Raw genomic sequence first — 17,238 nt, 5'->3', positions numbered from 1 at the left:
TTCTGTCGCGCTGACCACTCAGCTATCGAGGCGGCCACTCGGAAATGTTGCCGACATGGAAACGCATCGTTATGATGGACTTTTAACTTTGGGAACAACCATTTGTGTGATCCACAGCGCTGGAAGAGATCTCCAGTTCATTGACGTTATCTCAAAAATGTTTTAAATGCAATTTGAGACTATTGTGTTGAGACGTTTGCTTGATTATCAACAATAGTGGCGCGGATGAACGGTTACCCATTGATTACTGTAGTTAGACATTTTTATCCACTTAAATTTCTTGTCTTGTCGTGAGTCTGCTTCATTTTCATTTGTGACCATTCGCATGGTAAACATGAAATAATATACAGTGGGCCCTTTACGTCAGTAGGGAGACCACTGACTTGTCGACCTCGAACGTCAGTGAAGAGCGCAAACCGCGACTAGATACATGCGATAATCTGTTTGTTAGAAACAAGAACAGAAGTTGAAACTTTTTGGCAGTGGTGTTGCTGCAAATAATATTATCAATAGATCTTATCGAGCCTCCTATCCGTTTTAAAGAATGTGACTACCCACAGGAAAGTTGTCGCTAGGTATAAGTTGAAAAAAAAAAAAAAAAAAAAAAACCTACTGATCCTGCAAAAGAGTTAGTGTGAGTTACTATAGATTTCCACACAGAAGTGCATGGATGACAAAGATCTGTTGGCACTTACCACTTCCTATGTGACGGTGTATTTCTCGTGTCTCCGTTAGTTGCAGACAAGACTTCAACGACAGTTAATTTTATGACTGCTTTTGCAACTCTGAAGTAAGTTAGAAGGGTTAAAAGACTTCCTCAGTTACTTAGGAAAGGTGAGGGGTACGTAGAAGGTTTTATCAAAATACAAAGTGTTCTGAGTTCCAAACAGGTATGATTAAATAGTTTATTTCTCATACATACCTTACTGAAACAGGAGTCTTATAGTGACTTTATCTTTAATTCTGTCTGCTCTATCTCTTTCAAGACACATTTGCGTTATAGCGAACTGTTATTACTGCTCTAAGAATGATGATTCCTAGTTACCAGAGACGAGTGCACCTGTATTAACTCCCTAATAGAAACAAGTTCAGACTGCTCTTGTTCTTCTAACTGTTGTCTGGTACACAAAGACGAAGACAGCACAAGCTGTTGCGCTATGTTTATCGAAGTAAGTTGCTCTCCGAAATTGAACAGAGTTCTTTGCAGAGTGCTTGCTGTTGCATAGCACTTATCTCTGTGGTTTAGTCTGTCCTGCTGCACTCCGGGCGACTTGGTACACCTTCCGTCTCTGTCCTGCGATGACTGCTAACGGCTGATCATTTTCTACGATCACTTGTTTATACTAAGCCATATACTGTCGTACTGTTTCATTTTCCACTATTGCTTTCTTAATATCTAGTAAATTCCAACCTCGGTTAGAGTGATTCTCAAACTCGAGTCCTCACTATACGTTCTGTGTCGTCTCGATTGCCTCTCTGGCATTACATACATTTTATCGCACAGCAGGGGTGACTGCTGCGAGCGAAACAGTTTCCTCTCTGTATGATGACACTATAATGTTGGCTCGTCTGCTTTCTGCCAGTCCTATGTACTATGCGACTTTGCGAGCGTTCGCTCACACTTGGAAGAATTTACAGCCGTGACTCTTAACGTCTACCTCTGTATATTAGAAAAATGTATGTATGTATGTTCGTTCCACATCTCCTCCTAAACCTATTAGAAAAATGTAAGTATGTATGTATACAGGGTGTTACAAAAAGGTATGGCCAAACTTTCAGGAAACATTCCTCACACACAAAGAAAGAAAATGTTATGTGGACATGTGTCCGGAAACGCTTACTTTCCATATTAGAGCTCATTTTATTACTTCTCTTCAAACCACATTAATCATGGAATGGAAAAACACAGCAACAGAACGTACCAGCGTGACTTCAAACACTTTGTTACAGGAAATGTTCAAAATGTCCTCCGTTAGCGAGGATACATGCATCCACCCTCCGTCGCATGGAATCCCTGATGCGCTGATGCAGCCCTGGAGAATGGCGTATTGTATCACAGCCGTCCACAATACGAGCACGAAGAGACTCTACATTTGGTATCGGGGTTGCGTAGACAAGAGCTTTGAAATGTCCCCATAAATGAAAGTCAAGAGGGTTGAGGTTAGGAGAGCGTGGATGCCATGGAATTGGCCCGCCTCTACCAATCCATCGGTCACCGAATCTGTTGTTGAGAAGCGTACGAACACTTCGACTGAAATGTGCAGGAGCTCCATCGCGCATGAACCACATGTTGTGTCGTACTCGTAAAGGCACATGTTCTAGCAGCATAGGTAGAGTATCCCGTATGAAATCATGATAACGTGTTCCATTGAGCGTAGGTGGAAGAAACTCAAATGAACTCTAACATGGAAATTAAGCGTTTCCGGACACATGTCCACATAACATCTTTTCTTTATTTTTGTGTGAGGAATGTTTCCTGAAACTTTGGCCGTACCTTTTTGTAACACCCTGTGTATGTATATATGTATATTCGTTCCACCTCTCCTCCTAAACTTCGATTTCAGCCAAACTTTCCATGCACATCTCGAAAACGCGTTGTTGGAGATAAAAACACCTCTGTTCTATGGATGCGTGGGAGAGGGCGAAAAGATGATATTCCTTACCGTTAAGTACGCAGAAAACCGCCAGTCCAGTTGATTTCCTGCAGGACTGGTGTGTTGTGTGGGTAGTATCGGAACGCGTTGCAGGCAGCACGCATACGGACAGCCACGGCCTTGCAGAGAGAGAGAGAGAGAGAGAGAGAGAGAGAGAGAGAGAGAGGGGGGGGATGAGATGGCCAGGAGCAGGAGATGGACTAATAGAAGATGGGAATAAATAAATCCCAGGCAATACAGAGTACCTCAGCTAGTACATTAATAAAATTTGGCAGGAGTGATATATCTACACGGTAGTCAATGGGTGAATTGCTGAGTATATGCTGCCTGGGAAGAAGTATCTTTCATCAAGAACAGAATCCGAGCGACAAAAATAAGTGAAATGTTCACTTAATTGATCAAAATGAACTGGGTCCTTGGTATACTGCTGTGAATGAATGGCTTCACATTATTCAGTAACAACAGTGCCACCACTTATATTAAAAGCTTTTCTCTCAGATTTGTGTATAATATGTCTAGTTAATAGAGCAATATCTGTTTTATTACTTTTCTTGAAGTCCTTTGTAGTATCATTTTCGAAAAATTCGGTTTCTCCGTTCATTTACATTGACCTTGTGTGCAACCTACTTCACTGTTTGAACTAGAAGTTCCACTGATGGTCGACCAGATCAAAATTGAATGAGCAATTGCTGTGAGGATATAGAATAAAACATATCCGTTATCTTCCTCTAATATTCGAAAGAATTTCTCCTGTCGTTCAGTTCTTCACGTAGATGATGAACTGTTTCTATTCTGTTTCGTTTACCTGCTCCAGGGTTCATCCAGTACAGTTTTCGCGTCCGCTAGATTCTTTGATTTGTGATGGATTTTCTAGGATGTAGAAGTCATGACTTGCTAGTCGAGACGTGCCATAGCATACCTTATCATGTCATAACATGACTGGCTGTACACTGATCAGCCAGAACATTACGACCACCTACCTAACGGCCGGCATGTCCAACTTCGGCACGGATATCAGTGACGACGCGGTCGTGGTATGGAAGCAGTGATGCCTTGGTAGGCCGCTGGAGGGAGTTGGCACCACATTTGCATACACAAGTCACCTAAGTCCCGTAAATTCCGGGGGACGGAGGACTGTGAGCTGTTTGCCAAATTCAGTCACGTCCCGTAGATGTGTTCGTTCGGGTTCAGATCTGGAGCTCGCTGCTGTGTTTCTTGAAGCACCCTATCACACTCCTGATCTTGTGACATGGCGCATTATCTTGCTGAAAAATGCTACTGCCGTTGGGAAACATGATTCTCATGAAGGTGTGTCGTGGTCGGTAACCAGTGTGCGATACTCCTTGGCCGTCATGGTGCCTTGCACGAGCTCCAGTAGACCCACGGATGCCCACGTGAATGTTTCCCAGAGCGTAATGGAGCCGCCGCCAGTTTGTCACCGTCCTGCGGTACAGGTGTCAAGCAGTTGTTCCCCTGGAAGACGACGGATTCGAGCCGTCTCGTCGGCATGATGAAGAAAGTATCGGGATTCATCAAGCCATGCAACGCTCTGCCACTCTGCGAACATCCATTTCCGATGGTCACATGCCCATTTCAGTCGTAGTTGCCCATGTCGTGGTGTTAACATTGGCGCATGCACGGGTCGTCGGCTGCGGAGGCTCATAGTTAGGAGTTTTCGGTGGACTGTGTGTTCAGACACACTTGTACTCTGCCCAGCATTAAAGTCTGATGTTAGTTCCGCCACAGTTCGCTCTTGTCATGTTTTACCAATCTCCGTAGTCTGTGACGCCCGACATCTGTAATGAGGGACTGCCGCCCAATCCCACGATTTCACCTTGGTTTCGCCATGTGCTGAAGACACTCTCCAAAGCACTCCTCGAACAACCGATAAGTCTGCAGTTTCCGAAATGCTCGTGCCGAGCCTCCAGGCCATCACAGTGCTTCCTCGGTCAAACTCAGATAGATCGCGCGCCTTCTCCATTTCACACACGGACAGCTCGCTCACTGATATTACATGCACTGTTCCTGTATCTGATTAGCACTCATTCCTCGCCAGATGACACTGCTATCGCCTCGAAGGGTTTATACCTACAGTAGGGCTTCTGGAGATAGGCATCTCCGTAGCTGACCTGCGTTCTGTCTTACACCGCAGAGTTTTCCGCCTTTGGGAGACGTAATGGCATAACAGCACGCACAACAAACTGCGTGTCATTAAGGAGACTACGAATGTGTGGAAGTCTTCCGTGCAGGCCTCTCCCAGGGAATCAGTTGTCCTCTGCCGGCTCCGCATTGGCCATACGTGGCTAACGCATGGCTACCTACTCCGTCGCGAGGACCCACCTCAGTGTCGCTGTGGCTCCCAAATGACAGTCGTCCACCTCTTGCTGGACTGCCCACTTTTAGCCGCTCTGAGGCAGACTTTCAACTTTCCCAGCACCCTGCCTTCGGTGTTGGGCGACAATGCCTCCACAGCAGCTTTAGTCTTACATTTTATCCGTGAGGGTGGGTTTTATACTTATATGTAGGTTTTAGCGCATGTCCTGTGTCCCTCTGTGTCCTCCATTCTAGTGCTTTTAGAGTGGAGGCTTTAATGTGTTGCAGAGTGGCTGGTTTTCCCTTTTTAATCTTGTGGTTGGCCAGCCACTGTAATCTACTCTCATGTTTTACTCTCTTCTGTTTCTAACGTCACTCTGATGTTTTCTTGTCCCCTTTTGTTCCTTTCAGTGCTCGTTGCCTTCCCTTCGTTCTTGTAGCTTTTCCTTTCTTTCCGTTTTGTGTTATATGTTTCGACCGTTTTATTCTCACACTTCTGGCATTGTTTTGTTTGGAACAAGGGACCGATAAGCTCGTAGTTTGGTCCCTTCTCCCGCCTTTAAACCAACCAACCAACCAACCAACCAACCAACCAACCTATAGTAGGTCGGTGGTCATAATGTTCTCGATGACCAGTGTATGTTGCACTCTATTCTGTTGCAATGGGGGAGATTTCGTAAACTACTTTATTTGATCAGACTCATTCTACCTCTGTCTCACAAACAGTTATCGTGAAGGGCTAGTACACACTGTCAGCCAATTATGTCGTGCTCAGCACTTGTAGTTATTTCGTGTTCAAAAGTCTTACTTCACCATCAGTGGCCTCGTATGGTAGGGAGATGGAACAAAGGCCACACGGTCTTCAATTGGTTCAAATGGTTCAAATAGCTCTGAGCACTACGGGACTCAACATCTGTGGTCATAAGTCCCCTAGAACTTAGAACTACTTAAACCTAACTAACCTAAGGACATCACACACATCCATGCCCGAGGCAGGATTCGAACCTGCGACCGCAGCCGTCGCGGTCTTCAATTGGAAAGCTAATTGAAAAGGCGAAGCTTCACCTTCGAAGGCTGGTGGTAGTGTGCTTGCGATTTTATTTTATTTCGCTGCAGTGCACTTTGTCGATTGGTGACGATTGCTGACGGCAGCCTCTCGTGTGTTGCAGCCACATCACGCGGACGACCACGTGGGAGGACCCGCGGAAGACGCTGGCGGCGCAGGTGGCGCAGTCCCAGCAGCAGCAACAGCAACAGCAGCAGCAGCAGGCTGCCGACATCATCGCCGGCGCCAGCTCGGGGGGATCCCCACACTCCTCGTCGTCGCCTCAGCCAGCGGGTAGGTTTTCCTAAGTGCTGGTCTAATACATAAACCAATCCACTGTCAGGTGCGAGAAGCATAGTTTTCGGACAACTACAGATAGGGTTACTAAGTCCTCAAAAGACGCGCGCAGTGCTAACTCCGAGTTTCTACAGTATGAGACAAATATTCAGAAAAAGTTTCATTGTCTACAGTCAATACCTTCACAACAGTGTGTTGGGCACATCGCACTAACAGTCGGCAGCGACAATGCCGTAATACAGTAAGCCTGTTACTTTACGTAACGGCACACTGTTGTTTGCAGTTTTAAGGTTTTGTCCAAGATACTGAGGCGGCGCAGCGTGCGACTGTTCAACTCACTTATTGTAGACGGATGCAAATTGTAGCTTATCTCGATGTGAATTAGTGAAAACAGTTAGCATCGCAAGGGGATTGGAAGCGCGGCTCCCATTTTATAGCTGGCAACGGTTAAAGTTAAATATGAATGGGAATTTGTGAAGTGCAATGGCAGGAGGAACAGAATTTATGGTCAAGTGAATATAGAATTAGCAATATAAAACAAACTGAAACGTTGGTACGTCTAATAATGAATAAATGAATCGTAAACGGGAACGTGTGTGAACTAATAGCATAGTGATCTCATTATCGCAGACTATTAGACACAAATCCAAGACTTCTTCCTCCCCCCCCCCTCTCCTTAGTAGTAAAAATATACGTGTCTACGAATTCCGGAGAAGAAGTTGAGAGAATGGATGAGATAATGTACGTTATTAACATTTTTAAGGGTGACGAAAGTTATGATAAGCACTCCGTCTGCAGGACACATGTGGCCCATCGGGACCATCCGACCGCCGTGTCATCGTCAGATTAGGTTGCGGATAGGAGGGGCGTGTGGTCAGCACACCGCTCTCCCAGTCGTTGCGATGGTTTTCTTTGACCGGAGCCGCTACTATTCGGTCGAGTAGCTCCTCAGTTGGCATCACGAGGCTGAGTGCACCCCGAAAAATGACAACAGCGCATGGCGGCTGATGGTCACCCATCCAAGTGCCGGCCACGCCCGACAGCGCTTAACTGCGGTGATCTGACGGGAACCGGTGTATCCACTGCGGCAAGGCCGTTGCCGAAAATTATGACGGAGGGCTGAAATTCGATAGTAGGAAAAGAAAGAAAAGGAGCAAATCAAACGAAAGGCGGAACTGTCTGGCACAGGGTATAATTTAATCGCTATTAACCATAGGTTTAAAAATAATGAAAGATGGGGAATTGCAAGATTCCACGTACGTTATACAATGGTAAAACAGAGATTTCGAAACCACTTTTCAACAGTAATACATTTTCGTGGGCAGTTGAGGACTCTAACCATAATTCATTAGTAATGAATTGCAAAATAAAACTGAAGAAACTGCAGAAAGGTAGAAAATCATCAGATGAGACCTGAATAAACTGAAAGAATCGCTGATAGTGCAGAGTTACAAAGGAAGCCTTGTACAACAATTGACTGAGACGCAAGAACACAATGCAAGGCGAATGGGTAGCTTAGAGAGAAGATACGGGGTCGCAGAATCAAATAGGGAAAAACTCAAGGTTTAGTAGAAATTTTTGGATGACACACGAGATACTCAGTTTCACGAAAAGGAAAAATACGAACATGCTGCAAGCAAAAGAGAAAACAGATATGTAAGAAGTGAGATACCCGTGTAAAATTATAAAGTAGGATTGGCTATAAGAGAAATGCAAAGCTATAAAGCTATGGTAACTGAAAAAAAAACAAAAATAAAAATTAAAAGAGATCTTTGAAGAAAAGGGAAGCACCTGTATACAACGCGATTTTGTAAATGTCTCTATGGCAACGCCTCTTCAGTTTTGTAGACGGCTATTGTGTTTGCCTGCACCCTTTGGAGCTTCACAGTTGAAAGCTGTCAAATGCGCTGACAGGTGTCAGGGATTTCCTGAAGTTGACACGACTGTACGGGTAGTAAAGAATAAATGTATTAAAACTTCATGCATGATGCTGCATTTTTCGAGCATATCAATGCTTGTGACCTCATATTTCCTGAAGGTGGTTCTTTCCCCGATAGCGATTGTTATTTGACAGTAAGTGATACGTGTACCAAGTTTGGTTGAAATCGGTCCAGTGGTTTAGGACGACATGAAACAAACACACACACACACACACACACACACACACACACACACACACACACCTTTATATTATAGCAGATGTTTTTGAAAGTATCTCGCGTGCTACACAACGCAAGGAAGTCTGGTTTGTTATCGTTGCGTGTAAAACGAGTTAAAAACTAGACAAAAGAGCGCATCACAATGTATAAATCGTAGCTAAAACGAAAGTATTAAGAATGATGAAACATACGATTTGTTGCTCAGAAAAGAGCGGGAATGGTCACGAAGGAAGTTTTTTTAAAAAATCATTTTTCTCTCTGAGTACATGACTTAATCGAATGTTGGACATCAACACACCAAAATTTATGATAATTTCTCTCTCTCTCTCTCTCTCTCTCTCTCTCTCTCTCTCTCCCCCTCCCTCCCTCCCTTTTTTTCGTTCAATCTCGGTTATCTCAGCGTTTTCGTGACACTCCTTCAACCAATTTTTCATCCACGTTCTTTTCGGCTTGCAACAGAATAGAGCAATTATCGCAGCAACAGCCTCTTTTTCGTCCAACGTTCCAAACGACAATATTATTGCTCAATATACATGACAAAATTATTAAGCAGTCTAGGGAGGACGTCAATAAAGCTGCACACTATTATTGTGCAATGTTGTTGGCCGTCTAGGGGCCGCTTTAAAATGCGGACGTCGAATGTGAGCTGTATTACCTTTTTGTTATGACTAGAGCATCTATCGAAGTGCAGTTAGAGGCTGCGGAGAAGTCCTATGTGGGAGATTGCCTAAGACTTAAGAGTAACGTTTGTGATAAGAACCAGCGATCACTATTTCGCAAGTACATGATAATCAGTACTTAACGGGCTAAGTTGAGGATCAGAGAACAGAGTGCAGATGTAGCGTCACCTTTGCAAGAAGATACAGTTACAGGGAATCAGCTGGACAGCACATACGCACACACTTTGAGAGCTGATGAGGCACCTGTGACGGGAGACGTGAGGTCACCACTGTTGCTGCGTACGTGACAGAACGCCGCTGCCGTGACGCTCGTCAGATAGAGCTTCACAGAAGTCGATAAGATTACAGGTACCGCGCCGCAAGCTCGGAGGAAAACATCGATCGGCGCTGATGGAAAAAGCGCCGTGTTTTCCTCTCCAGATGCGATAAGCGATAAGACCGCGGAAGCAGTTTTCTCTGAAACAACTTTCTTCCAGACGGAGCTTAAAAGCCGTGTCATCGCGCGACTGAAGTGCAGCAGTGTAAATAGTAGCAGATTATTCGCTCCGATTACTGTGTGCACATTATCCTTCTCGAAAATGTTTGATAGTCTCCGTAGACTACATTGATGTAGCTAGGTGCATTCATTGTGTGTACAGAGGAGCAGAGCGCGTTAGTAACACGCGTGATGTTAACTTCCCGGCGTATACTGCTGACGAAACCCGAGAGTGTTTCCAAACAGATTTGCAGTAGCGTCGAGTATCACCATCTTCTCCCAAAGTTTCGAGACATAGTGATTGTAACCCAGTTTGCTCTCAGAGCGACGGTTTTCCCCTCCCCCTTCCAGTGCTATTAACAGCTGATGCAAACTGGGTTGGGTTGTTTGGAGGAAGAGACCAGACAGCGAGGTCGTCGGTCTCATCGGATTAGGGAAGGATGGGGAAGGAAGTCGGCCGTGCCTTTTGAAAGGAACCATCCCGGTATTTGCCTTGGAGCGATTTAGGGAAATCACGGAAAACCTAAATCAGGATGGCGGGATTGATACGTCGTCCTCCCGAATGCGAGTCCAGTGTCTAACCACTGCGCCACCTCGCTCGGTGATGCAATCTGGGTAAAAGGATATTTTTGGCTCAGAAACGGGCGGTTCGGGCAATAAGTGGTGAATGTTTACGAACCTCTTGTCGAGCCCTGTTAACGAGTCTGGGTGTTTTAACATTGGCCTCTTAACATACATATATTCCTTACTGTCATTTCCTGTTAACAATATTAGCTTATTCCCAAGAATATTCAGTTAATACTTGTCATAAATCAAATCTGCATTTGGACTGGACTTCCTTAACTCTTGTGCAGAAAGGTGTGCAGTATAATGCTGCATCCATTTTCAATAAGCTACCATTAGCTTTCAAAAATCTTAGCACTAATCAACGTGCTTTCAAATCGAAACTGAAGACTTTCCTCATGGACCACTCCTTCTATTCTGTCGAGGAGTTCCTTGAAAAATTAAGCTGAGTCTTGTTATATTGGCGATTGCGTTTACTTAAACTTATGGCTTGGCTGTTTTCGGGTTAATAAACATTTTATTTTTCTCTGCTATTACTTTTATGTTGTAATTTCATGTACTGACACGTTCCATGACCTTGAAGATTTGCTCCTCAATTTGGTTCTATGGAACTTGACGTGTAAATAAAATGAATAAATTAAAGGATTATATTGCTAGGATTTCCGCTATGTTTAAGCCCAGTTTTCTATACTGCCTCACTTTATGAAGCGAAATGTCATGCCTTTTAAGACTCTGAACAGTGGTTCTTGCGTGAAGGATCCCAGACGCCCGTTCAGTCATCCTCACTCTTCTGCTTCCTGATTTTTGTTAATTCATGATGGCCAATGGTCTGTTTCACTCTTTAGTCTACTTTCACTTTCTTCCTCCAGACCTCGATTTCTGTCCTCGTAGAGATCCGACTACGTTAACGGCTCATCATTGAAAGAGAAACGAAGACTAAGTCGGCTAACTCACTGAAATGGCGTAGGATGGAGCACATTATATATTTGAAGGTGCCTTTACTGGGGCTTTATTTTACGACAATGGGAGACTGCAGTAGTGTTGCCACAATGTGGCTGTAGTACGCGCAGTATTTCCGTGTGACTCGGCAATATTGCTGATTGAGCAGGCTGTTGCTACGGTGTGGCCGTTGTTGTCCGTCTAGGATGGAGAAGAATGATTCGTATGGCCGGACGAAATCTCCCTGTGTTCTTGTAAATGCTTCTCTTTCACTGTCGCACTTGCTTCCTCTTTTGACGCCGAAAACGCTGCTGCGCTTAGGTGTAGGCACATAATTTTTCCCTTGGCTACAAAACTGGAGAAGGATATAAATGAAAGGACTCATAAAAATGTGAAGTAGGTACGACCAGAGATATGAAACGCAGGAAATGATGTATACGAAGACCATAATCTGAGAAAGTACCATTGACTGACTATTCCCAATGCATACGCGATCACTGACTGATAACGATTTTTGCAGTGCGGATTTGTGAACTTCACTTAAATAACCATTTTCTCTTACTACCGCCCAACAATGTCTTACTACTTCTGCTTGATAGTGTAAGAAATTTAGATCCATTACATGACAGTACATCAGATTAAAAGTACAACAGTGACCTTTTATTAATGCCAACATTTTGTTGACACAGGCGTTAAGAGATGTGCGTGGGTACTTGAGGAACAAGACAGAATATGCGCGGAAACCCAGTACAACCGAATACGCTTAGTGGATGATGTCACACCAGAATATTGCAAGGTAGTTAAGTAGGCACATATCGATTGTGACCGTCATCTGGGAACTTTATAAAGCAGGTATTGCCGTTTTGATGTTTGTTGCTAAGATCAAGCACTTTCATTGCAGGTATGTCTGAATTCAAATAATTAATTTTCTGTTACAGTGGAGCTGTTTATAGTGTACACTTGTATTCTCTGTTCACTGACAACTATGTACTCTTTTTTGTAGCATCAGTAGTCCAGGCTTGAGAATGGACCAGTTGATTCGAAACTAGTCGCAAAACGTGTGTTGTACAACTGGCAGATTTGTTAAACCCCTCATGAAATGATATTTTAAATCTTTAAAAAGTTTATAGTTTGACGTAATGTCACTGTTCAAGCATATACGAGAGCGCTTCAAAAAGGGAGTTGCATATTATTATGGAAGGCAAAGTAATTTTTATTGAACGCTGCGCTAATCCGTGAATAAAAACCTGCTCCTTGGGCGCAGCGCCATTACGGAACCGACGTGTGAATGTCCTCATCGTCGAAAGACGACTCTCCCTTCCCCCCACCCCTCTCGATATTGTCATAGCTTGCCGAAAAAATGGGAATCACATCGTGGAAGATATGGGCTGTGTGGTTGATCAGCATCACCCAAGTCTTCGTGGCCTTGGTCGAATTGTTGGCACCATTCCACTATGGCTACACGCGCCGTTGAATTTGTTCCATATACTGCCAGAACTTCATGGCGAATCTGTGAGCAGTCTAGACGTTTCGCCCACAAGAATCGTACTGTCCAGCGTACTTCAACTGTGAAGTGTGTTTGCAGTTGCCACGCCATTTCAGTCGCTCACTGTGATATCCGAGCCGCAGCAGAACTCTCTCTTCAGAAAACCTGGTACATTTCAATGCGCCACTTTTGTTGCGTAATAGTCTTATACTGGAACTATATCGGTAACGTACTTTTTGAAGCCACTGCGTAAGACCGAGTGCGAGGTTCGTGGCCGCACTGTAGAAACAAGCCCAACATTTATCTAAAGTTGTTCCGGGAAATCGGGTAAACTATGATTCACGACAGCCAGCGTGTCTAACCGTTTTGTCGTTCGGTTGAGTTGCCTGCGAGGCTACATAGCTAGTGTGTTGTTGCCACAGTTGTGACTGAAAATAATATTTTGATGTTTTATACAACGAATAAAACTTCTTAAGCAAACACTTTCAGCGGGGGTATTCTACAGCTTTGATTTCAGCTTGATTGGCTGCATTGTAAGACAAGCAGCAGGTGCAAGAAATCAGACTGATCAGTGGTAGCCATTTGCGTAAGAGTGGAAAACGAGGAGCAAACTTTGTCTCTTCACGTTATCTAGACGTGTTGACTACATGGCCCTCAGTCTCTAAATGCCACTGGACGTCAGGCAACCCGCGTAGCTTCTCCACGATCTGCCTAGCGGTCAACAAATGATCAACCACACTGTTATTGTTTAACACCGTTTTCATTACCATACAGTTAACCGCACAAAACAGTCCAATTATTGTTGTATGTTAAAGGTAAAATTGGTGCCTCACCATGTCTTTCCTCCGATGGACATGGACACTCCGAGGAGTTGCCGCCTGTTCACTTCGCAGAGCTTCTCCCCTTACGGTACTAGCGTATTTGCGGGGCCAGTCGTCGTTCCTCTGCTTCGCACACCCGTTTACTTTTTCGAAGAAGCAGAAGAAGAAGAAGAAAAAGGTTTCCCACAGCCATTGGCAAATGGTACTACGCTACTGGCCATTAAAATAGCTACACCACGAAGATGACGTGCTACAGACGCGAAGTTTAACCGATAGGAAGAAGATGCTGTGATATGCAAATGATTAGCGTTTCAGAGTATTCACACAAGGCTGGCGCCCGTGGCGACACCTACAACGTGCTGACATGAGGAAAGTTTCCAACCGATTTCTCATACACAAACAGCAGTTGACCGGCGTTGCCTGGTGGAACGTTATTGTGATGCCTCGTGTAAGGAGGAGAAATGCGTACCATCACGTTTCCGACTTTGATTAAGGTCGGATTGTAGCCCATCGCGATTGTGGTTTATCGTATCGCAACATTGCTGCTCGCGTTGGTCGAGATCCAATGATTGTTAGCAGAATATGGAATCGGTGGGTTCAGGAGGGTAATACGTAACGCCATGCTGGATCCCAACGGCCTCGTATCACTAGCAGTCGAGATGACAGGCATCTTATCCGCATGGCTGTAACGGATCGTGCAGCCACGTCTCGATCCCTGAGGCAACAGATGGGGATGTTTGTGAGACAACAACCATCTGCACGAACAGTTCGACGACGTTTGCAGCAGCATGGACTATCAGCTCGGAGGCCATGGCTGTGGTTACCCTTGGCTGGCCGCGGTGGTCTAGCGGTTCTGGCGCTGCAGTCCGGAACCGCGGGACTGCTACGGTCGCAGGTTCGAATCCTGCTTCGGGCATGGGTGTATGTGATGTCCTTAGGTTAGTTAGGTTTAAGTAGTTCTAAGTTTTAGGGGACTTATGACCTAAGATGTTGAGTCCCATAGTGCTCAGAGCCAATTTTTTTTTTTTTTTTTTTTTTTTTTTTTTTTTTTTTTTTTTTTGTGGTTATCCTTGACGCTGCATCAAAGGCAGGGGCGCCTGCGATGGTGTACTCAACGACGAACCTGGGTGCACGAATGCCAAAACGTCATTTTTTCGGATGAATCCAGCTTCTGTTTACAGCATCATGATGGCCGCATGCGTGTTTGGCGACATCGCGATGAAAGCACTTTGAAAGCGTGTATTCGTAATCGCCATAATGACGTATCACCCGGCGTGATGGTATGGGGTGCCATTGGTTACACGTTTCGGTCACCTCTTATTCGCATTGAAGGCACTTTGAATAGTGGACGTTACATATCAGATGTGTTACGACCTGTGACTCTACCCTTCATTCGATCCCTGCGAAACCCTACATTTTCGCAGGATAATGCACGACCGCATGTTGCAGGTCCTGTACGGGCCTTTTTGGATACAGAAAATGTTCGACTGCTGCCCTGGCCAGCACATTCTCCAGATCTCTCACCAATTGAAAACGTCTGGTCAATGGTGTCCGAGCAACTGGCTCGTCACAATACGCCAATCACTACTCTTGATGAACTGTGGTATCGTGTTGAAGCTGCATGGGCAGCTGTACCTGTACACGCCATCCAAGCTCTGGTTGTCTTAATGCCCAGGCGTATCAAGGCCGTTATTACGACCAGAGGTGGTTGTTCTGGGTACTGATTTCTCAGGGTCTATGTACCCAAATTGCGTGAAAATGTAATCACATGTCAGTTCTGGTATAAAATATTTGTCCAATGAATACTCTTTTATCATCTGCATTTCTTCTTGGTGTAGCTATTTTAATGGCCAGTAGTGTATTTATTATTACTGAAAAGTAGTCCGACCCTCACCATCTCGGGAAACAGCTTGCAACATTATAAATGGACGACGTGTTAAACTGTGTAGTGATGTAGTATGAAGAGAAGTATGTGTCGCAAAATACAAACTGGAGGGATTCACCAGTCTCGGCGACGGCAAAAGTGGATAGGAATCGGTGAGGGGTAGGAAAAGGTCCCATAGCCACGGGAAAGGGGACTGAATCGGGCTACTTTCGCCGGCAGCGGCAATGGCAGCGGTGGCGCCTGGGCGCGCTTGCGCAAGCCGCGCTGCTGCAGGGAGCTGTGGCGGCGGCCCGTTAGGCGCGACTTGGCGCGGCCGTTCACCTCCGCCAGTCAGCAACCTTCACGCGTCCTGCGCCGGCTCGCCGCCCCGCGTGTCAAGGCCATGCGGACTGAAAGCCTACACCTAGCCTAGCCTAGCCCAGGCCAGCACATCAGCTACGTTGTGCACACCAAATCCTGCAACATCTACACCTACGTACATACTCCGCAAGACACAATGTGGTACACGACAGAGGTTACCTTACTTCATCATCATCTACATCTACATCCATACTCCGCAAGCCACCTGACTGTGTGTCGCGGAGGGTACCTTGAGTACCTCTATCGGTTCTCCCTTCTATTCCAGTCTCGTATTGTTCGTGGAAAGACAGATTGTCGGTATGCCTCTGTGTGGGCTCTAATCTCTCTGATTTTATCCTCATGGTCACTTCGCGAGATATACGTAGGAGGGAGCTATATACTGCTAGCCTCCTCTGTGAAGGTATGTTCTCGAAACTTCAACAAAAGTCCGTACCGAGTTACTGAGCGTCTCTCCTGCAGTCTTCCACTGGAGTTTATCTGTCATCTCCGTAATGCTTTCGCGATTATTAAATGATCCTGTAACGAAGCGCGCTGCTCTCCGTTGGATCTTCTCTCTCTCTCTTCTGTCAACCCTATCTGGTACGGATCCCACACAGGTAAGCAGTATTCAAGCAGTGGGCGAACAAGTGTACTGTAACCTACTCCCTTTGTTTTCGGACTGCATTTCCTTAGGATTCTTGCAATAAATCTCAGTCTGGCATCTGCTTTACCGACGATTAATTTTATATGGTCATTCCATTTTAAATCACTCCTAATGCCTACTCCCAGATAATTTATGGAATTAACTGCTTCCAGTTGCTGACCTGCAATATTGTAGCTATATGATAAAGGATCTTTCTTTCTGTGTATTCTCAGCACATTACACTTGTCTGCATTGAGATTCAAATGCCATTCCCTGCACCATGCGTCAATTCGTTGCAGATCCTCCTGCATTTCAACACAATTTTCCATTTTACAAACTCTCGATATACTACAGCATCATCCGCAAAAAGCCTCAGTGAACTTCCGATGTTAACCACAAGGTCATTTATATATATCGTCAATAGCAACGGTCCTACGACACTCCCCTGCGGCGCACCTGAAATCACTCCTACTTCGGAAGACTTCTCTCCATTGAGAATGACATGTTGCGTTTCATTAGTCATTACCTCTTCTGTTCGACTCGCAAAAAGAGCGAGGGAAAAACGACCGTCTATATATCTTCCTACGAGTGTTAATTTCACTTATCACATCTTAGCGTTCCTCAGCCGAAATTTACGTTGGCGCCAGGAATTGTTCTCCAGTCAGCTCCAAATGCCGGTTCTCTAAATTTTCTCACTGTTTCCCGAAAAGAACATCGTCCTCTTTCCAGGGGCTCCCATTTAAGTTCAAGTATCTCAGTAATACTTGATTGTTGATCAAACCTGCCGGAACAAACCTAGCACCCCACATCTGAACTACTTTCATCTCTTCCTTTAATAATGCCTGATGTGGACTCCACACTCCAGCAGTACGCAAGTAAGGCTCGCAATAGTGTTCATTATGCTGTCTCCTTTACAGAAGCACACTTACCAAAATTCT

At 45.0% G+C, this 17,238-nt stretch overlaps 1 protein-coding gene and 1 pseudogene across 3 annotated transcripts in view; one reads left to right on the top strand and one right to left on the bottom strand.

Moving 5' to 3' along the window:
• Positions 1–17,238, top strand: part of LOC126190790 (transcriptional coactivator YAP1) — a 347,592-nt gene that overhangs the window by 245,439 nt on the left and 84,915 nt on the right. For all 3 annotated transcript variants that reach the window (XM_049931340.1, XM_049931358.1, XM_049931349.1), the window contains exon 2: positions 6,137–6,306. In XM_049931340.1, coding sequence (XP_049787297.1) covers positions 6,137–6,306 — 170 coding nt within the window. The remainder of the gene's footprint in view (positions 1–6,136; positions 6,307–17,238) is intronic.
• Positions 7,295–7,410, bottom strand: LOC126100092 (5S ribosomal RNA; annotated as a pseudogene).

The sequence above is a fragment of the Schistocerca cancellata genome, chromosome 1 (assembly GCF_023864275.1).
Source record: "Schistocerca cancellata isolate TAMUIC-IGC-003103 chromosome 1, iqSchCanc2.1, whole genome shotgun sequence".
In the NCBI taxonomy this organism is placed as follows: Eukaryota; Metazoa; Arthropoda; class Insecta; order Orthoptera; family Acrididae; genus Schistocerca; species Schistocerca cancellata.
The sequence above is the reverse complement of the archived record's forward strand: the minus strand, read 5'-3'. Positions and strand labels throughout refer to the sequence as shown.